At 42.9% G+C, this 25,500-nt stretch overlaps 1 protein-coding gene across 9 annotated transcripts in view; it reads left to right on the top strand.

The window, feature by feature from the left end:
- The window catches only part of PHKA2 (phosphorylase kinase regulatory subunit alpha 2), an 86,506-nt gene that overhangs the window by 18,706 nt on the left and 42,300 nt on the right, over positions 1-25,500 (top strand). For all 9 annotated transcript variants that reach the window (XM_074993921.1, XM_074993946.1, XM_074993937.1 and 6 more), the window contains 12 exons: positions 575-697; positions 6,697-6,792; positions 8,527-8,634; positions 9,690-9,768; positions 11,495-11,629; positions 13,252-13,361; positions 14,312-14,456; positions 15,117-15,195; positions 16,143-16,312; positions 16,943-17,116; positions 20,243-20,331; positions 23,323-23,456. In XM_074993921.1, coding sequence (XP_074850022.1) covers positions 575-697; positions 6,697-6,792; positions 8,527-8,634; positions 9,690-9,768; positions 11,495-11,629; positions 13,252-13,361; positions 14,312-14,456; positions 15,117-15,195; positions 16,143-16,312; positions 16,943-17,116; positions 20,243-20,331; positions 23,323-23,456 — 1,442 coding nt within the window. The remainder of the gene's footprint in view (positions 1-574; positions 698-6,696; positions 6,793-8,526; positions 8,635-9,689; positions 9,769-11,494; positions 11,630-13,251; positions 13,362-14,311; positions 14,457-15,116; positions 15,196-16,142; positions 16,313-16,942; positions 17,117-20,242; positions 20,332-23,322; positions 23,457-25,500) is intronic.

The following is a 25,500-nucleotide window of genomic DNA, read 5'->3' as shown; positions in this document are numbered from 1 at the left end:
CTCCCATTGGCTGGCAGGGATGAGGTGCACGTGGCCATGTCTACAGACACAAGGTAAACAACTTGTCTGGCAGCCCTCCGGCAGTTTACCCTGAAGAACCACCTGCACCACATTGGGCACAGGTTGCTGGCCACTGTTGCAAATGGTTGTGTGATCCAAAGATCAACACATCCACGCTTTTGATGAGTGCTGGCCAAAGGAGCTTCAATTATAGCAAAATAATTATTAACAACAAAAAACATAATTTGCCTTTCTAATATCAAAATATATGTTTGTAACTGTTTATTGTTCCTAAGGCGAAATAATCGCATGCTCGATGTCACACCCACCTAGGAGCACAGGTTAATTCCACATGCATACAGTCCTCCAAGAGTGGGCAGAGCAGAGGGGACTTTGAGTCCTAGGTTCCTGGGATCTCATTGGGATTTGGTTCATTGAGTGTGGGTACATATGTGTGAGAAGAAAAACCATGTGTAGGCATGTGACTTGAACCTGTGTTTCCTTTGGGTTTGAGAGGGCTTAGATGCAATATCTATCTGTAAAGAATATTAAATGACTATGACTTTATTTTTAGGATCCAAACCGGTTACACTATGATCCTGCTGAGCTCAAACTGTTTGAGAATATAGAATGTGAGTGGCCAGTGTTCTGGACCTACTTCCTAATTGACGGTGTGTTTAATGGGGACAAAATTCAGGTAAGGTGGGAACAAACTGCACGAGTTAGGCTGGAATGGAAAAGCACTAAGAAGCATGGCTGTTCCTGGGCTTGGTTGGATTATCAGTTACTTTTCTTTGTTTCTGAGTAAATCCCCTGGACTACTTCCACCCCGTGCTCCCTGTTGGCTGTTTTAGGGAAAAATCCTTCCCAAGTGCCTGAGGAGATGGACTATGCACGGAAGGTGCTGTGGGAGGCCAGAGGAAAGAATCCTCTCCCTTCACCTGGACTAATGAAGTAGCAATGGCGCTGTGATGGGGCTTCCATAAGGGCACAAGAACCTTTGGAGTGATTTTCTTGGGGCAGTGCCATGTGGATCAGTACAGCATGTTTCACCACCCACATGTGATACCTCTTCTCTGTCAGCCTGACCCTTTGTCCCCCGCATCTGCAAACCCGATCTTCTGTGTCTGCAAGCCTCTGTGCTTCAGGATTGGCTCCCTCGAAGAGCTTCTGTTCTGAGGAGGAATAGTAACAGAGAGGGAGCCGTGCTAGTGTATACACTATCAAAACAAAAAGCAGTCAAGTAGCACTTTAAAGATGATCAAAAATGAACTCTCTGAACTTGAAATTATCTCACCTAATAAACCATTTTGCTAGTCTTTAAAGTGCTACTTGACTGCTTTTTGTTTTGAGGAAGAATAGTGTATCTTTCATTGTTGATTCAAGCACTCGCTCTCCAAGAGTGCAAAGTTGCCAGCCCTTTAATGACCACCATTTGAAGGAGGTGCTGCAGCTAATTGTTAAATTCAGGCCTGCTGATGGGGGTGGGGGCAGTAGAGGTGATTGAAAGGGCCTGGGGCTTCCTGGCTGCTGCCAGCAGTGTGGTGGGGCTAAGACACGCTTCCTGACCACCCTTGCTCCTGGAAGTGACTGGGTTGTCCCTGTGGTCCTGGGGCTATTCCTGTGTGCTGTCCCTGTCCTGAGTGCCCACTCCGCAGTTCCCATTGGCTGGGAAGTGCAGCCAGTGGGAGCTGCAGGGGTAATACCTACAGGCAGAGGCACTCAGAGAATCCCTGACCCCACACCTAGGAGCTGCTGCCAGAGGGGTGTGTCCATTGCGTTCAGAAGCTGCCCTAGGTAGATGCCAACTCCCTGACCCCTCCAGCCCCAAACTTCCTGCTGGAGACTGACCCTGCACCCAACCCCCTGCCCCAGCCTGGCAAACTGAGTGAGGGTAGGGGAGAGTGATGGAGGGATGGAGTGAGTGGAGGATGGAACCCCAGAGAAGGGGCAGGACAAGGGCCCTTGGAATTACACTGTTAGACAGTTGGCAGCCTTACTGAGTGGGCATGTGGTGGTCCTGATTGTGCCAGAATAACACGCCCAACAGTGCTGCTGGCAGCTTGCTGGGGTCCAGCTAGTGCAGGTCAGCACTGCCCAAATGTCAGGCAGACCTCATCCTTGTGGATGGGGCTTGTGCAAAGGGCCTGTCATGCTTATAAGAAGCACACAGGAGCTTTTTCAGGGGATAAAGCAGTCGGCTGTGTTTATTAAGAATAGAGCAGTAAACCAGCTAGCATGCATGCACCCACACACTGTCTTGCCAGTCGATGCCACAGTTACCAGTCCAGGGCTGGTACAATCTGGTGGCCAGATGGATTGATTGTGGGTAGAGAGGAGCTGAGTTCTGTTGGTCATGATGCAGTGCTCTTGGGGGAGAAGTTTTGGTAGGACAAACCTGAAGAACCCTGCAAGAAACCCCATCTTCCACAGGTCTCCCCTCTCATGTTAATCTACGGATATTGCTGCATCATGTGGTAATCAGTCACTTTGCAACATGTGCTTATCCAGAGATTGTTTTCATTGTTTAATATCAGTCTACTGATGACTTTTCTGGGTGTTGCCCCACCGTGGTTTTGATGGGATTTGCTATCTTCACAGATTGGGCGTCCTTGCTTCTTACATCAGGGCCGCTAATCTGGCCTTCTTCTGACCATATGGGTTCTGTACTGGCCCTCAGACAAATCTCTTTTCAAATTCTCCCATGCTTCACTCTCACAAGCAAGAATTACAAAACTGTAAGACTAAAGTAACTGCTGCTATTACAAATTCATTCATAATACAAAAAAAGAAACCCAAAATCCCAATGACCTTACACTTTTTAATGACTGAGGAAATTCAGTCCTTAAAGTAAAAGGGTGACAGCATTGAGCCACCAGGACCCTTTTGGTTTGTTCCTGATTTAACATTAATAACAAGCACAAACAGCCTGCTTGATTCATCTTTACCAAGAGCACTAGGTGGTTCCTTTCGACTAGTCAGAAAGGATGTCTGGCAAGGTACACTGAGACACATTACATTGCATAAGGCTACATTTTAGCTTTGTTACTACAGCCTCCTTGACTCCTTTGTCCTGCGTCCTGATATTAATCATAGAATACTAGAACTGGAAGGGACCTCGAGAGGTCATCAGTCCAATACTGTTCACTCATGGCAGGACCAAGCACCATCCAGACCATTCCTGACAGATGTTTATCTAACCTGCTTTCAAAAATCTTCAGTGATGGAGGTTCTATAACCTCCCTGGGCAATGCATTCCAGTGCTTAACCACCCTTACTGCTGGGAAGCTTTCCCTAATGTCCAGCCTAAACCTTGCTGCAATTTAATCCCATTTCTTTTTGTTCTATCATCAGAAGTTAAAGAGAAACATTTCTCTCTCTCCATTTAGGTACGTGAAAGCTCTTATTGTGTCCCCTCTGTTTGCTCTTTTCCACACTAAACAAACCCAGTTCTTTCAGTCTTTCCTCATAGTCATGCTTTCTGGACGTTTAATCATTTTTGTTGCTCTTCTCTGGATCTTCTCCAGTTTATCCACATCTTTTCTGAAATGTGGTTCTGAGAACTGGACACAGTACTCCAGTTGAGACCTAATCAGCACAGAGCATAGTGGAAGAATTGCTTCTTGCGTCTTGTTAATAGTACTCTTGTTAATACATCCCAGAGTGATGTTTGCTATTTTTGCAACAGTGTTACACGGTTGACTCTCATTTAACTTATTCACTATGACTCCTAGATTTCTTTCTGCAGTACTTCTTCCTAGAGACTCATTTCCCGTTTTGTATATATGAAACTGATTGGTCCTTCCTAAATGGATGGTTTTACATTTGTCCTTGTTGAAGTTCATCCTGTTTACCTCAGACCATTTCTCCAGTTTGTCAGATCATTTTGAACTATAACCCTATCCTCCAAAGCACTTGCAACCCTTCCTAGCTTGATCTCATTCACAAACTTTAAAAGTGTACTCTCTATGCCATTGTCTAAATCATTGTTGAAGATACTGAACAGAACCAAAACTGATCCCTGTGGAACCCTGCTTGTTATGTCCTTCCATCGTGCGTGTGAACCATTGATGAGTACTCTATGGGAATGCCTATCCAACCAATTATGCACCACCCTAGTAGTCCCATCTGGGTTGTGTTCCTTTAGTTTATTTATAAGACGGTCATGTGAGACTGTATCAAATGTTTTACTAAAGTAAATAAAGTCATGTGAGATTATGTCAAATGTTTTACTAAAGTCTAGGTATACCACATCTACCACTTCCTCCTTATCCACTATGCTTATTATCCTATCAAATTGCTGTTGGCAGGTTTGGTCAAATTATGCAGCAACAACTCAGCCAGATCAGATGGTATCAGTTCAAGTGTTATGAAGAAACTCAAGAATTAAGAGGCTGAGAGACTAATACAAGTACGATTAATATGTAGCGTACAGGTGGTTGAAACAAGGCAAAATACTGTACTCGCAAAAAAGGGCACAAGGGTGATGCTGGGAAGCACAGGCCAGCAAGCCTCATTTAAATAGTTTGTGTGTAAAAGGAATGAAAGAATAGCTAGAAAGAGAATTTTGAAACATCTAAACGTCACAATACTAAAGAAAAACTTCACCACAGCTTCTTGAGAGGAAATGCAAAACTAGTCTGTGGAATTTATTGCTGCAAGATATCACTGAGGCTAAATGCTTAACAGGATTCTGAGTAGGATCAGCACATTTGAATACCAAGAGATTAGCCATTTATAAGGGTTATAAATCCTTATACTTCAGGATATGAGCCAGCCACTAACTTCCTTTAGTCGAGGAGCAACTTCCCCTACAGGCAGGTTATTTTGTAAATGGCAGTTATGGGGTTTCTTGTTGTGTCTTCTAAGCTGTGTCTACACGTGCACGCTACTTCGAAGTAGCGGCACTAACTTCGAAATAGTGCCCGTCGCGGCTACATGCGTCGGGCGCTATTTCAAAGTTAACTTCGACGTTAGGCGGTGAGACGTCGAAGTCGCTAACCTCATGAGGGGATCGGAATAGCGCCCTACTTCGACGTTCAACGTCGAAGTAGGGACTGTGTAGATGATCCGCGTCCCGCAACGTCGAAATTGCCGGGTCCTCCATGGCGGCCATCAGCTGGGGGGTTGAGAGATGCTCTCTCTCCAGCCCCTGCGGGGCTCTATGGTCACCGTGGGCAGCAGCCCTTAGCCCAGGGCTTCTGGCTGCTGCTGCGGCAGCTGGGGATCCATGCTGCATGCACAGGGTCTGCAACCAGTTGTCGGCTCTGTGGATCTTGTGTTGTTTAGTGCAACTGTGTCTGGGAGGGGCCCTTTAAGGGAGCGGCTTGCTGTTGAGTCTGCCCTGTGACCCTGTCTGCAGCTGTGCCTAGCACCCTTATTTCGATGTGTGCTACTTTGGCGTGTAGACGTACCATCGCAGCGCCTATTTTGATGTGGTGCCGCACAACGTCGAAGTTGAACATCGACGTTGCCAGCCCTGGAGGACGTGTAGACGTTATTCATCGAAATAGCCTATTTCGATGTTGCTACATCGAAATAAGCTATTTCGATGTTGGCTTCACGTGTAGACGTAGCCCTAATGATGGCAGAAAGACACTAGAGTAACTGACCACTGACCTTATCCAGAATGACATTTGTCTTACCAGAACCCTATTCATTTGAATATCTCAGAAGAAAGCTTTCTCCTACTTTCAAAACAATGTTTGTGTTTATTTTCTTTTTATAGTCTTTTCATCCCCCAGGAATTGCAGAATCTTAGATCCTGCTTCAGATTCTAGTTACAAATCTTGCCAAAGAAGTCAGGAGAAGTCAAAAGCTATATAATATAATCTTCTTTTGTTTTGCTTATCTTTGGGGAAGAAAAGACAGTTAGTTAAAACAATGAAAATGCTTCTTTTTGTCTTTCCCACAACCTAATGGGGACTCTTCATCAATTTAAAATGGGAAGTTCAACAAACTCAGTGACTAAAATCTCAGATCAAATTCATTTTGGTTCATAAAATCTTGGAAAAACCTGATTCAGCTGAGACTTGGAGATGTCTGAAGGGCAAAATAGGATCTGAATGAAGGAGAATTAATCATATTGAATGCTTTGGGCACACTGGAGGGATGGGGGTCAACACAGGTGTCTAACCATTTTGTCATTACAGTGACATGTTTAGAACAAGTAACAGTCATTATTCTTTGTACACAAAAGGTCATGGCACACCTTTTAGAATGTAAATCGAAAAATACACTGTTGAAAGGGAATCTAAAAATACAGTTTTTCCTTAGCTTTTCCATACTGTGAAGCATGGCACAGCACAGAAGTTTCAAGGTCCCCTTCTTCCTAGATAAGATATAAAGAAACGGGGTCACAGCTTTCTTGGAGGCAAAGGAGAATTTGTGTTCCAGCTGAACTGGATACTAAATTGGTGGTGGTGGTAGTAGTATTAGTATTAAAATAAGTGTTTTTTGCTCACCAACCTGGAAAACAAGTCTAGAATTTGAACCCAGGTCTTCCATTTGGCAGCACAGTATAATCTCTTCACTGCTGCACTGTCTTGAATCAGACCTAGTTAGAGCAGATTTATTAGCTGCTTCTAAGATTTCAATATTGTTTAATGTTCTTTCCATGATGCATAACACGGGCTCCTTTCCCTCTCTTTTTAAGGCAAGATGAGCTTTCACCACCTTTTTTACTTTTGTTTCCAGGTCCAAGAGTACAGAGAGGCACTGGAAGGAATAATTATTAGAGAAAAGAATGGAATTCTTCTGATGCCGGAGTTGTATGCTGTCCCTCCAGACAAGGTATTGTGATAATGCAGCATCTCTCATAGCTTTCAAAATAAGTATCCATGTAATCATTTCTTGTACTTGACCAATATAGGTTTGCCACATGAGAAATGCCTTTGTCCCTTGTAATTAACTAAAACATTTGTGTAGCAGCTTTGGCTTTTTATGAGACGCTGGCAAAACTTCGGGTTTCTATCTGGCTAACTATCTAATCTGAGGCTTATGAAAGAGGCACAAAAAATGATAGTCAGTTTTTATCTGTGTGCATGTGGACATTTTAGACCTAGTGAAGAAAATCCAGATTAGAAAGTTGTCTACATTAAAAAACAAGGACAATTGGTTTGTAGCTTTTCGGTGGGGCGGCGAGAAGGAGAGAGAGGGGGTTGGCCATTGCAAGGGGATAATTATGAGAAATGTGTCTACACTGGAAGGAGAGCAGATCCCCATTCAAGGAAATAAAGTGGCTCTGCCTTGCCTTTTGTAGTCTGTTCATCATCTGTCAACTCTGTGTTTTTGAAAACCTGGGAGTCAGAGGTAAATTCCAGATAAATCAGATTTTTTTTTTTAAGGTTGGATTTAGTGAGCTACCTGATGCACTCTTTGGTCACAAAACCCAGCCAGCCATAACTGTTTGCTAGTTCAAGCTACTAACCTATGAAATACCTTCCTTCTAAGGCAGCCTCTCCCTCCCAAGCTAAAACTTCCCAATTCTCACCAACTCAGAACATTAAATCCAGAGCAGGCCAGACTAAAGACTGAGTGTTGACATCTCCAGTCATCTTTACACATCTGAAGCTAAATAGGAGTAAAAATGCACCTCCCTGCCTGCTATGTGCACAGCACTTGAGCCTTTCTTTTGGCCTTCATTGGGAAATGGTATAAATCTGGTAGAGGTTTCAAGAAGTGTGTAGATGGGGCTTTGTCCATACTGAATGTGTCTACACTTGCATTCCTCTGTCGAAAGAGGAATGCGAATGAGGGAAATCGAAAATGCAAATGAGGCACTGATTTACATATCATGCTTCATTTCCATAATCTCTTTCAAAAGAGATTCTTTTGAAAGAAAGAAGGCAGTGTAGATGGGGCTCTTTTGAAAGTGAGCCCCATCTTCGAAAGAACCCTCCTTCTTCCTATTTTGTTTCAGGAAGAAGGGTTCTTTCAAAGCTGGGGCTTACTTTTGAAAGGGCCCCATCTACACTGCTTTCGTTCTTTCAAAAACATCTTTCCAAACAAGATTATTCAAATAATGCAAGAGATATGCAAATCAGTGCCTCATTCGCATTTTCTGTTTCCTTCGTTTGCATTCCTCTTTTGAAAGAGGAATGTAAGTGTAGACACAGCCAGTGTGGGTAGCACAGTATGTACTTTCAGGGTGTATGTGCAGCTTTCATTCCAGGTTTACTTGGTAAGGAGTTACAAAGCAGATCCCACACTGATTCAAAGACAGCAGGGGCAAGGCAGCAATAGGAAAAAGAAAATGTAAAGTATAAATCATTTCACTGTATTCATGCCCCAAAGTCTTGGTCAGCATGGTGGCTCTGCTGCGTTAGGCCCTGTACAAAGTTTGCTGTGGGCTTTGTCCGAAAGAGCGTGCAGTCTCAGCGATGGAAACATGGTGTTACTAATGATGGCAAGTTAAACATCTGAAAGATTCAGATCCCTTAACAGCAAAAAGTGTTTTGAAACGTGATCTGTAATATCTCTTGTAACCAGGTATAGGGCTAATCTCTTGCACATGTTTGTTGGCAGGTGGATGAAGAATATGCAAATCCTCACTCGGTGGATCGTGTCCCAGGTGGAAAGTTGCCTCATCTGTGGGGCCAGTCTTTATACATTCTCAGTTCCCTATTAGCAGAGGTAATTTACCTGCAAAATAAGCGAGTTAATGTTTCAGTTCACTTTGAGGTGCGCTGACCTCTCAGAACAGCCCAGTCCAACCTGCTCTCATTCATTTTCAACTGGATCCAATATATTTTGTGGCAGAGGCATGTCTGTGAGTCAGTTAGAAGTGGTGATTCTTTCTGTTTCTTGATCCAACTTGAACTAGTTAGAAAGTATTTGTTCTTTTTGACACACAGCTAGCTTCATTTCCGTACACTTCTTACCTTTTTGCTTTACTGTATGAAAATGTGTTGTACTGTCTTGGGCTACCTCGTCAGAGACTACTGCAAAGCATTCTAGCCTGAGACTGAGGCAGGACCACAAACTGTTGTGAAAGTAGAAAAGGCCAAGCAAGAGGACCAAACAGCTATAATGGCACCCAATGACACTGTTTTGAAATAGTGCTATGTCTCTGGAAATGGTATTTTGAAATAGCTGGGTGCTATTTCAAAATGAGTTTTGTGTGTAGCTGTGTTATTTCAAAATACCTCAGTATTGTAGCCATAACCTTACTGGGCTCTGTCACCATTCTTAGAGACATGAGAAAAGTGAAGAGCTCGAGAAGGATCATGCGGAGGGATGATCGCAGGGAAGAAGCTAGGGGCTCCTTTGGAGTGAATGAAGCAGGAGAAACTCCTTCGGCGGTTTAAATAGCCATTAACATGCTTATGCAGATTGAACTGAACCTTCAGTTTTCTGAGATTAAACCCCAGATGAGTCCTAGCCCAAGCCCAGTAAAAGCTCAGTAAAGGGTTAACTTTCTGGTGTTTCTCTGTAGCTACAAAAAATGACAGAAGCAACCAGGTAGGAATGCAAACTGACTTCAGCCCTGAATGTAAACACCTTTCCTGCAGGATTTTTTTCAAATTACAACTAAAGTTTTACTGAAAACACTGTATAGTAAAATAGAGGAGATAGATGTTCTGGGTTGTGTTTGTGGGAGGTTAAGGATTAGCATGCAGATCCCTTATAACTGGACTGAATGTTAAAAGCATCTTACTTGAGTTCTTTCTTTTTCCTCTGTATCATAGGGGTTTCTAGCTACTGGCGAAATTGATCCCTTAAATAGGAGATTTTCAACTGCTTTTAAACCTGACGTCGTGGTGCAAGGTGAGTGATTTTTATTTTTGATACATTCTGAGTGAATGGAGGGGCTGAAGCAGGGGTGGGGAACCTGTTTTGGGTCAGGGGTGCTGACACACAGAAAAAGCAGTCGGGGCTCACATACAAATGAGAAACAAACCCCTCAAAGAAACCCACACTGATGTGGCCCGTGACTGAGACACTTCCCTCCACTCATGCTTCAGCACCATGGGCAGGAGGGTGGAGAAGTAGGGACTGCAGTACGGGTCTTCCCACAGACCAGATTAACGGGGGTCCTGGGGTGGGACAAAAATGGGGGGTTCAGGGTTCATAGTATGAGAAGGGGGCTACAGGGGAGCAGGGATGGAGTCTGGGTGGGAAGGAGGCCACAGGAGTGGGGTGAGGGTGGGTGTTGGGGTCTGGAACCAAAAACGGTGGCTGAGGAAGGAGCGTCTGAGACCTCCATATTGGGGGATTTCCCAAACCCAGCAGCTTATGGAGGTGGTGGATGAACTAGATCATAGATGGCTGGCAGGCTGCTGCTGTGGACGACAGGGTAAGCTTGCGGCCACTCCTTAAGTATGTCAAAGAGAGGTAGGGACAGAAGCTTTATCCTATGAACATCCCATGTACCTTTGCCAGGTGCCTACTCCTTCCCTCAGTGGGGGCAGCAGCCAGGAAGGTGAGATGAGGAGAGCATAGCAGATAGCTGGCAGAAGTGCGAAGCTGATCAAGAGATGAAGGCTCTTCCATTGTCTGTCTGTGCAGCTCATGAGAAACAGTTAGGAGCCTGGATTGTCAGGAGGAGCCTTCATCCCTCCCCCCTCCCTGCTGCCTGTGACCTTAGCTGCTGTTTGTCTGGTTTGTCTGCAGATAACACAGATCCTGTGCTTCACAGGTCTAGCGCTCCCCCAGAGCTAGCTGTGAGATTGTTGCACAGAACCTGTGTGTTCATCCAAACTGGCACCTTATGGGAGGAGGATTCTCTTACCACTGACAGTGTCTCCTTCTGCTGGGATTGTCTCTGTTCCTTTCTAGGAAACTTAATAGGGTTCGCTTCTAGCATAGATAATCTTCATTGTATATTTAATACTCACTTTTTGTCAATATTCATGAATGCAATAGTATTAATGATCAGCTCTGTGCTAGGTTGTTAGACCCCAACCCAGAAAACTGACCCACATTGGCGAAACCCGCCCCGCCCCCGCCCCACGGCATTTTGCAAGATCATAGACTCATAGATACTTAGGGCTGGAAGAAACCTCAGGAGGTCATCTAGACCAACCCCTTTGCTCAAAGCAGAACCAACCCCAACTGAATCATCCCAACCAGGACTTTGTCAAGCCAGGCATTAAAAACCTCTAAAGATGGATCAGGGCCTTTAGATTATAAATTCCTTGTGGTAGACCCTTCCTCTGTGTTCATATATCACCTATCACAATAGAGCTCTGATCTTAACTGGACACCTGCATGCTACTGCTATAGAAATAAAAAATCACATTTATATCATCTGTATTCTACTGACACAGATGAGTTGGCTTGCTATAATATCTTACAGCAGCATCTTTTGGGGAGAAGGGAGGTGGAAAAATTTTAGGGAAATGAGCCACAGATAAGTGGGGATGGTGAAACAATAAAGAGTATGACCTTTAGCATTTTTAGTAAACCACCTAAATAGCAGTAATGGGTAATGTCAGAGTGAAGGAGAATGAGGCTGGTTAAAATAATGCTGCTGCTCTTTTCTCTTGTACAGTAACTGTCTTGGCAGAATCAAATGAAATTAAGGAGCTCTTGAGAAGTCATGGAATCAGAGTTCAGAGCATTGCAGACATCCATCCAATCCGAGTGCAGCCAGCACGGATCTTGAGTCACCTTTATGCCAAGCTTGGTAGGTGCTGGAATGTAGAAGTGTATGGTGGTTGTTAGTGTGAAACCTAATTACTTTTCCACTTCCTCTGCTCCCATTTCTCTCCTTTCATTTCTTTGCTTTCACAATCATTTTAACTTTTCATATGTCGCAGGCAGTGCCTGTGGTAGTGCAATATACAGCTCCTGAAGGAAAAAGTAGTAGTGAATATGCTAATAGGAACTGAAGCCTGACCCTGCCCCCACCCCAGCAGGAGGTCACCTCCCCATGACCTCCTGACTCATCACATGGCACGAGTGTCAGTCTGCTCTGCTCCGTTGTGCCTTCCTGGCCTGCTGCGCTCTGCTTCTCCCTGTGTGGCTGTGTTGAACTCCCAGCTGCCTGTGGGGAAGCAGGGCTCGCCTGGCTGGGAGGCTGGTGTGGAGCAGAGCAGATGCTGCTTGTCCTGTGTGGTGAGTGCAGAGAAGGAAGACAACCCCCCTGCCCCCACCCCACTGCTGCTGCCACCTGCCACCCTGGCCCAGGTACTACCCCCCACTCCCTGGTCCATGGGACAGTTGGAGTGGCCACGGTGGGGCTCTCAAAATCATGGGGCCTGGGGCAGCTATCCCACCTCTTCCTGTGGATGGGACAGCTCTGCCTCCCTGAGGCTACTGCACATGGTGGGCCAGAAGAATGCCTGTGATAATGGGAAGAATGGCCATGTGTGTAGCTCTGCAGTCATGGAACCACTGTGCCAGACGAGGGAGTCGTTCCAGCTCGAGGGCCAGGTGGCTGTATAACGCTGAGTTGGCTTTCAGATGCTAAGTGGCAGTTGTGATTGGCTTCTGTCCCTGCTCCCCACCCCAGGACCTCACACCCAGATTCCAAATGCTTGTCCTAGTTGTATTTCTGAAGTGAATCTGATCCAGTGTGGTTAATGTTTTGATTTCCTTCTCAAGAATGTGTTTAACCGTCTAGCAGGCAGAGTTCATCTGTTGAAACTGGAAAGCTGTGGAATGTGACTGCTTTGATGATGATTTTTTGTAAATACAGAATGTTTAATGCAAAGATTTATTTTGCAGAAATAGCTTGAAAAGGGAAAAAATAGCTGAAACAAGGAACATCAGTGTCACATTTGCGTGTGCTGTAACATTCTTACCTTCCAACAGAGCCATCAATTTAAAAAAAAAATTCTAGCACCACAGATGCTTTACAGTGAAATATTGCAGTCATGATCAATTATCTATCAGTTCGTGTACCCTGTGGGAGTGGCAGGTCTCTGAGCACTTTTGAAAATCTAGCCCTAAGTTCTTATAGAGGCTGATCCAAGACTAGAATAGCTGGGAAAAGCCCACTGAAGTCAATGGAAGCTTTTCCACTGATCTCCGAGGGCCTTTGAATCAGACTTCTGAAGACTCAGAAGCAGGGTGCTAAATGCTCATGGTTTTCTCATGGTGGGTGCCATAGAAAACTTTAAAGGTAGGCACTAACGCCTCAGCAGTTGGATCCATTCTCTAATTCTTTGCTGTATGTGACAGGTGTCTCTGACTGAAGATTTTATGTGCATGTTTATCTGAAGATCACATAATAGGATTTATATACTTGTAGATACTTGGAGAAGAAAAGGAAATATTAGCTTAGGTCTTTTTTTATTTTTACAGGCCGAAACAAGAACATGAACCTCAGTGGCCGACCTTACCGACATATTGGTGTGCTTGGAACATCCAAACTGTATATGATACGGAATCAGATATTTACTTTTACCCCTCAGGTGAGCATATTAAGCCAACAGAAGACTTCCACTTCCCTCGTGCCTAAGACATTCTCTTTGTGACTCCGCCCTATGTCCAGCAGGGCTTATAAAGCAGCTGCACTTTGCTTTGCTCTTTTATGTAAGTTGGATGGCAGCCAAATAATAATGCTCTTTCTGCCTCTGGTCGGAGCCCACCTCTTACAGGCTCCTGATCCAGTGAAGAGCACACTAGATCAATAGTATAAAATCACTGCTGATCACAGTCCTCAACACAGTTCTGGCTGCCATAAAAAAAGAGAGAGAGAAAGAGAGAGAGTTGAAAGTGTAGTTCCAGTTTATCATGTCAAGAATTATAAACTTCCAGGAGCGTTGAATGAGATCTGTGCATTATGTTGTCACCATTGCCTGTAGTGCTACAGAAAAGAAATCTCTACTCTGTTTTCTCTTGAATGTACGTTGGCAAGGAAAAGCCTTTATTTTAGAATAAATGGTCCTTTTGTCCACTTAATAAAATATTGGACACTTAAGCACAGCCTAATTTATAGGCTACAGTAACTCATCCTTTGAAAATTGTGCACGCCATAGAACTCAAAATCAGAGCCCTATGTGGTTATAAAATTTGGATCTGCATCCATCCACAGTCAGCACAAATGATAAGTGGGTATTTACATTCATGGCTATAAAGCAGTTATTCATGGATTTGCAGACCTCTACTCATAATTTCATTTTTTCATAGACACATAAAATGCCATTTCATTCATTGTCACCTGTCTTTTTAGGCTAGGAAAGTAAATTTTATACATGGGCTAATGTATTTTCATCACTGTAACAGGCAAGGCAAGGTTAGATAGGATTGTTTCCTTTTCAGCTCAGCAATGTCTATAGGGCTTTTATAATGACTTAAGGGATGAAACTGTAGGAATACAACCACAGGTAAAGACGTACGTAACGTGCTTTCTCTTCTCTAGTTTACTGATCAGCACCACTTCTACCTGGCCCTAGACAATCGGATGATTGTGGAGATGCTCAGAACAGAGCTGGCTTACCTCACCTCTTGCTGGAGGATGACTGGAAGACCAACCCTCACTTTCCCCATCACCCACACCATGCTCAGTAAGTGTCATTTTGTTGCTGTGATTATGCTGGGGCACAGATCGTGAACATGGAGGAGTTGGAGTATGAATTTGAGAACAGGCAGATTTCATGTCTATTGTTATTTTCTCTGAATGTTAAGTATTAAAAACACATTTGACTTCCTCAGGCTTGTGCCATATTTGGATTGCAACATGATGGTTTAAAAGGCATTATAAGTGTTTTACCCCTCATCTCTATCCTTGCATCTCTCCACTGCACCCGTCTTGTTTCTGTCTGAGGGACACTTGATAGAAATTCTATTTTGAAGCCTACTATCAGTGCTTTTGAATAAGTCAGAGTTGTGCGCTGTCTTTTATAGCCCTCTTGGCTTCAGTCGTGAACCGATGCCTAGTTTGACTGAAGAGGGCAGCTAGTCAGGCTACTTGCTGGCCATATTTACCCTTTACTAAAATGTTTCTAATCACAAAACCTCGTCCCCAGTTCAGCGAAGGACTCAGTTGCACTCAGCTGTGTAAACACAGTTGGGATCGTTAATCAGTGATTCAATATCCATTTTAAAATTAAAACTATTTTGGTTACTTAGAAGAAACGTGATCATGCTAAAATGGTCAAGTGATTTAAAAATACTAAATAGGCTTTTGTTCCCCAACTAAGTAAAACTTTCCTGTTTCTTTCTAGTTGATGATGGCTCTGACATTGATCCAGCAATTCTTGCAACCGTAAGAAAATTAGAGGATGGGTATTTTGGAGGGGCAAGGTAATGATGTTACTATCCAAATTATTCCAGCTTTTTTTTTTTTTTTTGAATTAAGAAGTTCCACTTAAGCCCCCACCCTTCCTTTTAAAAATCTAAGTGATTCAGGTGCAAGTCCTCTCCATAGGGGTTAATTTCAGTCTGAATTGTTACATGTCACTAACTGAATTTGCAATGCATTGCAAAGTTCTTAGTAGAATTCAGGCTTACAGCTCTAACAGCCATCATTTTTATTAGCTGTTTATATTGAGATTTCCAAGGCTTGACATTAAATCTAAATTAGGTACCAATATTGGGGATTTGTGGGTTTTCAGATATATGGTTTAAAAACAATGATTTTTGTTAAATATTCTCAAATTTTTGAAAATAAATGTGTATTGTATATGTATGTACGCTTCCTCTCTCTCTCCTTCTTCCTGTTAGGTTGTAAGTTAAAGTGATATTATTCAGTGCTTACATGTTTGTTATTTTCACACTAGTTTTCTACTAACCTTTCCACTGTTGGCATCTCTCTAAACATTAAATGAGCTTTACATCCTACTGTGGCTTTTAATTTTTGTCACAGGAGGCTGAATCCAAGGTCTCAGTAGTGCTGAACAATTCTGTGAGAATTAGAATGTTTTTTTAAAGTAGGGACGATCTCTTACCGTATTTCTGTACAGCTCCTTGTGCAGTACAGCTGTGACCTTGATTTAGGCCTGTAGGCACTACTATTATACACATCATAGCTACAATAGCATCCACCAGATCTGTGATTATTTACTGAGCACATTTATTGGTTTGTTTCCTTGCTGGTACCAGTTATTGCCTAATTACCAAATGTGGATGTGACAGTGAACCTGGGTGGATTTTGAATAGGTTTCCAGGGTTATCCAATGAAGCACAATACAATGTGAAAATGGAAGGATGCTTTTTTATTTTTTTCCCCTTGCATGGTTTCCTGTTCACAGGGTAAAGCTAAGCAAACTGTCGGATTTTCTTACCACCTCGTTCTATACTCACCTGAGCTTCCTGGATCCAGACTGTGATGGAAAGCTGTTTGATGATCCTAACAATGGCCGTGATAGTCCTGAAAGTGGATATGAACTAAAAGACTATCCCAATGATTTCTGTGACAAAGGTAATGCTCTTTAACTTGAAAGTATTATGCCTCCCTATTGTTGTAATTAACTCCTAAGTTTACCGTAATAGCTAATTTAGAGGGGGAGAAAAAAGGTCTTACTTTTCACTGTTTATTTTGTGTGCATCTGATGGTCAGTTGCCGTATGTCTCAGGCACCACTATGATGACACATTGTGTCTTTGGGAATGGAGCTCATGTACACATTGTTCTCTAGCCCTCAAAAGAGGGTGTTCACCAGGAATATCACTACCAAAACTGACAGTGCAGTTAGGTGTGTCCATGAATGTGTGTGGCCCTGCCAAAAGACCCCTCAAAACATCAGCTGGAGAACAACCTCCCCTGCTTTTTAATGGGAAAGTCCAGGAAATATCACTCAAAAGAGAAATGTCTTAGAAACGTGATTGTTCCAAGTTCAATTTAAAAAAAAAAATCAAGTTGACAGTTGTGTGTGTGTGTGTGTGTGTGTGTGTGTGTGTGTGTGTTTTACTATGTAGTCTCTGGTCTTTCTGTCCTTTTTGCCTCTATTATTTTTCAATGGGGGGAAAAATATTGTGCCTCTAAAGGGGAGCATGAGTAAATTTTTCCAATCACTTATTAAAATAAGTGTTTTCTATCTGTGTCTCTCCAGAAAGCCATGATGAGCTGGACCAGTATATAAATGATATGCTGCAAAGTACTGCACTGAAGTCCTACTTGCCTCCAATTTCAAAGAACGCTGATCAGCCTCATGTATTCAGTGCTGCTCATTCCATGCGAGAGATACTGTCAATAATGGCCAAAGCAAAGGGTCTGGATGCTCCATGTATGTGCTCTCTCATTTTCAATTCTTATTCGATAATAAATGTAAAAACCAGAATTTTGGCAATGTGTGACTCAAGTAAATTGCAGTTGCTAGAAAGTAACAAGATAGTGTGCTATTCTGGTTTGAGTGTGATATTTTCATTATTCCTGCAGTCCTAGGTCATTTCATGGTAATTGTGCAATTAATAGGCCAGAGAATTTAAACATATAATCCAAATGGATGATATGAAATCAGCTGCAAAAAGACCAATTTATTTTGTACTCCAATTTACGGATGTTGTTCATGACTGGAACCTACAATAATAAAAGACAGATAAAGACAAGGGGAGTGGGATACAGTAATTTTATTGGGTGTTTGGAGATTTTTTACACTTGTGTTTTAAGATGGACTGAACTTTTTATTTTATTTGATTTTATTTTTAGTAAGGATATTGGGAAATGAAACACCTTTAATACCAGAAAATGCCAGTAGACCTACATACAGTTCAGAATTATGAAAGCATATAGGTAAAAGGGCAGCATTATAAAAATAATGGGTAGATTTAAGGGTTATTAGATAATTTATCAGTTAAACCTATCTGTCAGTAGACATGTAATATATATGGAAATTCAGAGTCCATTTAAGTTAATTGAAAGACTCCTCTGGACATTGGATCAGACCCAATTAAAATAACATATATTTAGGGTGACTATATTTCCCCATGCTGAATACAGGACACCTGGTAAAATTACTGGTATTCAGGCGAGTTCAATGACAATCATAATTGTTGAGTTCAAATGAGCATCAAGTTGACTGAGCCCCTGTTGAAAAGAAATACAGGATAGCTGGATTCTTTATATTTGCCTTCTTACGTTTAAGGGTTGCCTGGGGAGAGGCGACACTCACACATTCCCATATAACTCTTCAGTGGGGATGGGGGAGACTGGCTGACCTGACTCAACACTCCCTACCCAGTGCCGTCTCCCTTCCACGTTCAGCTGGGCCCCCAGGATGGACCCACCTGTCCTGGTACCTGGCACTGGTCTTCTCAAGGCAACATGCGGGGGACATGCAGGGTCACAGGCCTGCCTCTCCAGAGTTCTGTCAGGATTCACATTGGAACATGGCAAACAGCAGCCTTTTGGCACAATGCAGGAGGGAAGGGATGGGAGCTGCTTCCTGCCGACATAGCCTGTGGGTGTGGCTAGGAAGGACCTGACCAGTGTTTTTCCAGGTGTCATATCTTCCCACCGTCCCATCTGCTCTGTTCCCCTATAGCTAGAAGCGGCTTGAGCCTTCCTGCCTGCACAGTGTAGAAAGGCAAATAACACCTCAACGCTGCTGCCGGCCATCTGTCCTGCTGGCTATAGCATGGGCTGGGAAGGTTTGAACCCTAAAAATACATTGAGCACCAGGGCCCAGGGAACCTGACTGCAGGTCTGAGCCAGAGAGGTGACTCAGTTGGGGAGGGTGCCTGGGGGACAGAGCAACCCTGCAATCTCTGGGAGCAGACCCTCTGGTGAGGGGCAGCATGTGAAGAGAGTGCTAAATTCCCCTGCCTAGGGGCCTGTGGAGGGTGGAAATAGCTTCCTCTCCGCCATTGCAGAGCCTAGCTCCGGGGAGGAGAAGCTGCCCCATACCAGTGCTGTGCAGGGCTTTGGCCCGTGCAGGCTTTGGCAGCTTGTGCACCTCACAGCATCACAGGCCAGTGGGTCTTGAGCTTTCCCTGGGTGCCAGCCCAGCCAGACTCTTGGTGAGCTGAGTGATCTGACCAGGGGCTGGTTCTCCGCACAGTGCCAGGAGTGGGATGCACCCCACTGTGGGGATATGGAGGAACAGCAGGGCTGGAGGGGATGAAGCGGCACAGCAGTGGGAGGACAGTGATGGGGGAACATTTAAAGGGATGATATGTGGGTAGCAAAGGTGACATACTGCGTCAGACCCTTTTAAACAGCTTGGAAGCAGGGGCTGTGGGGGAGCCTGCTGGTATGCGGCCGGTACTGCACTGACTGACCAGCAGGGGGAGCCTCTGGCGTATCATGCTGCTGCTCTGCCTGACCACTGGCGGTGGACACTCACCTCCATCAGCCACTGGCTCACGCCCCCCACCCTCCAGACCTCTTTGCTTACAGCTGGCGGGTGGCTGGCTGGCTGGCAAGCAAGGGTTTGGCCGGCAGAAGGTCCACCACTACTAATAGGGAGAAAGAGACTCAAAGTATGGAACAATTTGCCCACTTCTTAAAAAATAAGTAGGGACATCTGCAGGAGGGCTTAAATGCATGACTGTCCCTTTAAAAGCAAGACATCTGAGCACACTGTGTATATTAGTATTGTATAAACCTATTATCCCTGTCCTTTGCAAACAGCCTGACTATACTAAAAACAATATGAAATTAACTAGGTATTTGAAATCGCTTTGCTTCTGTTATCCCACTTTCTTTGTCTTCATTTGTCCTTTTAGACCCCAAGCAAGGAGAGCACATCCTTAACTGAACGCATGCCCTACTTGCCTTAGGTGGACTCTCTTTTGTGTTTCAAGTTAAACATGGTCCTAAGCACTGTGCTAGGTTGCATCCTTCGACTGTAAGATCTCTGGTGCACAGACTATCCTTCACTGGATATGGAATCTAACAGAAACGGGCACTGTCTTCAGGTGCTACCGGATGATAACATTATATCAGCAGTTCTCAAGGTGTGGGCCAGGACTCCAACATAGGTTGCAACCCTGTTTAAATGGGGGCACTGAGGCTGATGTTAGAGTTGCTGGGGCTTGTGGGCAAAATCTGAGCCCCAGTGGCCTGAAAGCATCAGCCATGGGTGGCAGAGCTCAGGTCTGTTGGCCTGGGATGGCTGGGCTTGAGCTTGGGTTTTGTAGTAATTTTTTGTTGTCAAAAGGGGGTTGTAGTGCAGTGAAATTTGAGAGCTTTGCAATAGATTAATCAGTTTTTCTTTAAGGAGATAAGATAAAAATCAGAGTGTGGAGATTGGTTTGTAAATTACGTGTGCTGTATCCCAGTCAGTATGGGTCTCACATTCTGATTATCGGGGGAAATGGGGGGTGTTTCTAACATTTTCCCATGAAGTATTATTCTTTTGCCAGGTGTTGCATTTCTTTTGCGTGTTATTTTAGATTGTTTTGCTTTTCAGGTGTTTCTATGTCTCTGCCAACTAAAGTTTTGAACACTCACCGTAAATCTCTGAATCTCATTGATTCCCCACATCCTCTCGAAGTGAAGGTGAGTTAGTGGAATCGTTTATGCAGCAAGTTCTGGTAAATTACATTTGGAATTAATTTTTGGCCATTAACAGGATTTTTGTTCTGAAATTATAGTTAATTATATGATCTTGAATGGAAAGCTTTCTGTAGCATTGGCAAAACAAATAATAAAATAACATGTACTTTTAGGGGTAGAGCCTGCCTCACCCTCTTTAGACCCATGTAGGGATGGTAGGCTGAGAGACTAGAACGACAGCACATTAGGAGGTTGTAGTGTGGTTTATATTCCCCATCCACCATTGAGCTATTCTCCCAGGACTTCAGTTCACAGTCATGTGTGGGAAGAGGGATTTGTGAAAGGACAGAGCATGACTGGTGACTATGTGGCTTCACCAGCCAACACCACCAGGTTGGACATGCAGCTCCAACAGAGGCTGCTGCGGTCATACAAGTGCACTGTCACCTGCAAAATGTATCAGATTCTGGATGGACAGGGTTCCTGTGTTCACAGGCTTATGTGCATGAAAAAGAATAGGGTCCTGAGTGCATTAGTCATGCAGCACCCAACGGTTTGCTAAACAGAAGCGCCTTCTCACCTAACCAGAATTTTCCCTCAACTAATTTGCTGTCATGACAGTTCAATTCATTGTATTCATTGTTTAGAAAATGGTCTGTTGGGAATTAGAGTCTTCCCTTTGAAAGTACCGGTTAGAGCAGCGATGTTCAATAGGAATTCAAAGGTCGCCAGACTTGTGGTTGTCATCTTTCCATATTAACCATATTGTATTATACAAAACTTTATTAAATAATATAGGAATACTGGTAGCTAAATAAATGCCCTCTTCAACCGTAAGAGCCAGGCACCTCCAGGCCCCATTCTAATTCAATGCTAGTGACTCACCAGAGCCACCACTGGGGCTACTGCCTTGGCTGCCACTGCTGCTGTTCCCATGCACTTCTCTCGCCAAACATTGGGGCATGTGTGGAGTGGGTGGATGACACTCACCGCAAGTGGCTCTCAGGAGGAGCCACATTTAAAGGCTCCGAGAGCCACAGGCTGGCATTCGCCACATTGCAGTGTCCTATTTGCCACATGTGGCGAGTGGCGAATGTATTGGACACAGCAGATTTAGAACTACAGGTGAAGACACCGACAGAACTTGTTGGACAATCCACTTTTACTTGATTTCAACTGAATTTGTTAGTTTAACAAAATTATGAAATCAGGCTGTTGATTAATCGCAGTTAACACGTATTATTAACTCTTAAATTAATCTTGATTTAAACTGCAGTTTTAATCACACTGTTAAACAGTAGAATACCAACTGAAATGTAGTAAATATTTTCAGTTTTTCTACATACACAAATGCATTGATTTTACTTATATCACAGTGCACAAAGTGTGCAGTGCTCCCGTTATAATTTGGATTACAAATATTTGCACTGTAAAAATGATAAAAGGAATAGTATTTTTCAATTCACTTCATACAAGTACTGTAGTACTGAGTACAAGTACTCAGTCTCACTTGTTCAACCAATCACTAAAAGAAGCAAGTTAATTTATATTTACAGGAGATAATGCTGCCTGCTTCTTGTTTAAAATGCCAGCTGACAGTAAGAACAGGTGTTTGCATTGCACTTTTGTGGCTGGCCTTACAAGGTGCTAGCTGTGCTAAATATGTATATGCCCTTTCATGCTTTGACTACCATTCCAAAGGACCTGATTCCAGGCTGATGGCACTCATTTTAAAAATGTGTTAATTACATTTGTGACCTAAAAATGTGTTAATTATATTTGTGACCGAGTTCTTAGGTGGAGAATTGTATGTCTCCTGCTCAGTTGTATCTGCATTCTGCCATATAGTTTATTTTATAGTAGTCTCAGATGATGGCCCAGCACATGTTGTTTACTTTAAGAACACTGTCACTGCAGTTTTGACAAAACACAAAGAAGGTACCTAGGTGAGATTTCTTTATAAAGCTTACTGTTGCAGCCAAGGTTTAAAAATACGAAATGTCTTCCAAATTCTGTGAGAGCCAAGGTGTGGTGCATTTTCTTTCAGAAGTATTAAAAGAGAAACACTCTTGAAACATTTCTGATACAGAAACTACAGAACTTGAAGCACCCAAAACATTTGCCTTTCTGCTGGTGGCATCTGGGTCATGATGAAAATGAACACGTGTTGGTTCATGCTGCTTTGGGTCATTATCAAACAGAATCTGCCATCAGTAAGGATGCATGTCCTCCAGAATGATGGTTGAAGCATGAAGGGATATGTGAATCAGTGCATTTGACAGGTAAATATTTTGGAACACTGGCTACAACATGCCAGGCAAATGCCCATTCTCACTTTCAGGTGACCTTGTAAACGAAGAGCATGCAGCATTATCTCCTGCAAATGTTGTTTGTCTGAACAATTGGCTGTGCATGAAGTAGGGCCAAGTGGACTTTTAGGGTCTAAAATTTTACATTTTTTAACGTAATTCTACATTGCATTCTATATTCATACACTTTGTATTCTGTATTATAGTTGAAATTGATATATATTTTCAGTGTAGAGAGCATCAAAAATAATAAATATCTGTTGATAGTCTGTTTAAAAGTGCAGTTAAATTGTGATTAATTTATAATAGTTTGATTGCCCTAAATTAAGTCAGTGTCCATGTGCACCTGATTTATAAAGTTAATAGCAAATGAAAATAGAGAGATGAGAATAGGTTTTCCTTCTATTATGAAACTTCTAGTTTCTTTGGCCAAAAGTCTTTCTTGCATTATATCTCTGGTAACTTGGTATACCCAAAGTATCTGTGATTCTAGAGTGAACGTTCCACACTAGCTGCTATACTTTCTGGGATTAATCACAATCTTTATTGTATCATGAGACAAATAAGGTATTGCATTATTACATCTTCTTCAGTGAATATCCAGAGCTAGTGAGTTAGAGCACTACACCTATGTATTCTTTCATACTTTTCATTGGGTTCTTTAATCTCTTCTGTCTTTGATCAGAATCCTGAAGCTGTTTTACATTTGCCCAAAGATGATCATGGTGATTTGGATTGCCAGAAGTTAGTTGAACAGCTGAAGGAGTGCCCATCTCTACATGACCAAGCAGATATATTATACATCTTGTATATAATAAAGTAAGTCATCAGACGTTTTCTGAATTTCCTCTTTAGCTAGTCTGGAAGTTCCATCATAGGTTTCCCCAAAGAAAGTTGTAGGCACTGTTAACATATCAGTCTACTTTAATAGCTTATAGGTACCTCAAATACACTACTATATCTATGTGCAGATTTTAGCTGAGACAGATAAGAGCACCTGGTCCTTGATGAAGAATTGCTTAACATAAAAATATGCACTGGCACCAGAGATCTGGAGCAAAGTTCACTGGAATCAAATACGTAAGTTCTCTATATATCCAAAATACCATACATAATAAATTATTATTCTGCACCAGTAAATTCACAAGACATTGGGGTAGAATTTTTATATGCAGGTAGGTAGATGCACGAACATTTACTGCAGAATTGTTGTGCTGTGTTATTTTTCGGTATGTGAGAGAGTAGCATTACTCTCAATAGAATACAAATGCAGTTTTAATGAGTTTTAAATCCTTTAAATCCTTTAAATCCACTTTGGTACCAAATGACTGGAAGACGGCCAATATAACACCAATATTTAAAAAAGGCTCTAGAGGAGACCCTGGCAATTATAGACCGATAAGTTTAACATCAGTACCAGGCAAATTAGTAGAAACACTAATAAAGAATAAAATTGCAAGGCATGTAGAAGAGCACGAATTGTTGGGCAAAAGTCAGCATGGTTTCTGCAGAGGGAAGTCGTGTCTAACTAATCTATTAGAATTCTTTGAAGGGGTTAATAAACATGCGGACAAGGGGCACCCAGTGGACATAATATACCTAGATTTCCAGAAAGCCTTTGACACGGTCCCACACCAAAGGCTTTTATGTAAATTAGGTGGTCACGGGATAGGAGGAAAGATCGTTTCATGGATCGGGAATTGGTTAAAAGACAGAAAACAAAGGGTGGGAATAAATGGTAAATTTTCACAATGGAGGAGGGTAACTAGTGGTGTTCCCCAGGGGTCAGTCCTGGGACCGATCCTGTTCAACTTGTTCATCAATGATCTAGAAAATGAGGTAAGCAGTGAGGTGGCCAAGTTTGCAGATGACACCAAGTTGTTCAGGACAGTCAAAACCAAAAGGGATTGTGAAGAACTACAAAAAGATCTCAGCAAACTGAGTGATTGGGCAGCAAAATGGCAAATGAAATTTAATGTGGGTAAGCGTAAGGTAATGCATGTTGGAAAAAATAACCCAAATTACACGTACTACATGATGGGGTCAAATTTAGCTACGACAGATCAGGAAAGGGATCTTGGAGTTATAGTGGATAGTTCTCTGAAGACATCCACGCAGTGTGCAGCGGCAGTTAGTAAAGCAAATAGGATGTTAGGAATGATTAAAAAAGGGATCGATAATAAGACAAAAGATATCATACTTCCCCTATATAAAACTATGGTACGCCCACATCTTGAGTACTGCGTGCAGATGTGGTCTCCTCACCTCAAAAAAGATATATTGGCATTAGAAAAGGTTCAGAAAAGGGCGACTAAGATGATTAGGGGCTTGGAACGGGTCCCATATGGGGAGAGGCTAGAGAGACTGGGACTTTTCAGTTTGGAAAAGAGGTGATTGAGGGGCGATATGATAGAGGTATATAAAATCATGAATGGTGTGGAGAAAGTGAATATAGAAAAATTATTTACCTTTTCCCATAATACAAGAACTAGGGGACACCAAATGAAATTGATGGGTAGTAGGTTCAAAACTAATAAAAGGAAATTTTTCTTCACACAGCGCACAGTCAACCTGTGGAACTCCTTGCCCGAGGAGGCTGTGAAGGCCAGGACTCTATTAGGGTTTAAAAAAGAGCTTGATAAATTTTTGCAGGTTAGGTCCATAAATGGCTATTAGCCAGGGATAAAGTATGGTGCCCTAGCCTTCAGAACAAGGGCAGGAGATGGATGGCAGGAGATAAATCACTTGATCATTGTCTTCTGTTCTCCTTCTCTGGGGCACCTGGCATTGGCCACCGTCGGCAGATGGGATGCTGGGCTGGATGGACCTTTGGTCTGACCCAGTGATGTTCTTATGTTTTCTT

The sequence above is a fragment of the Carettochelys insculpta genome, chromosome 1, assembly GCF_033958435.1.
Source record: "Carettochelys insculpta isolate YL-2023 chromosome 1, ASM3395843v1, whole genome shotgun sequence".
NCBI lineage: Eukaryota > Metazoa > Chordata > Testudines > Carettochelyidae > Carettochelys > Carettochelys insculpta.
This window is presented reverse-complemented; position numbering and strand designations above follow the sequence as displayed.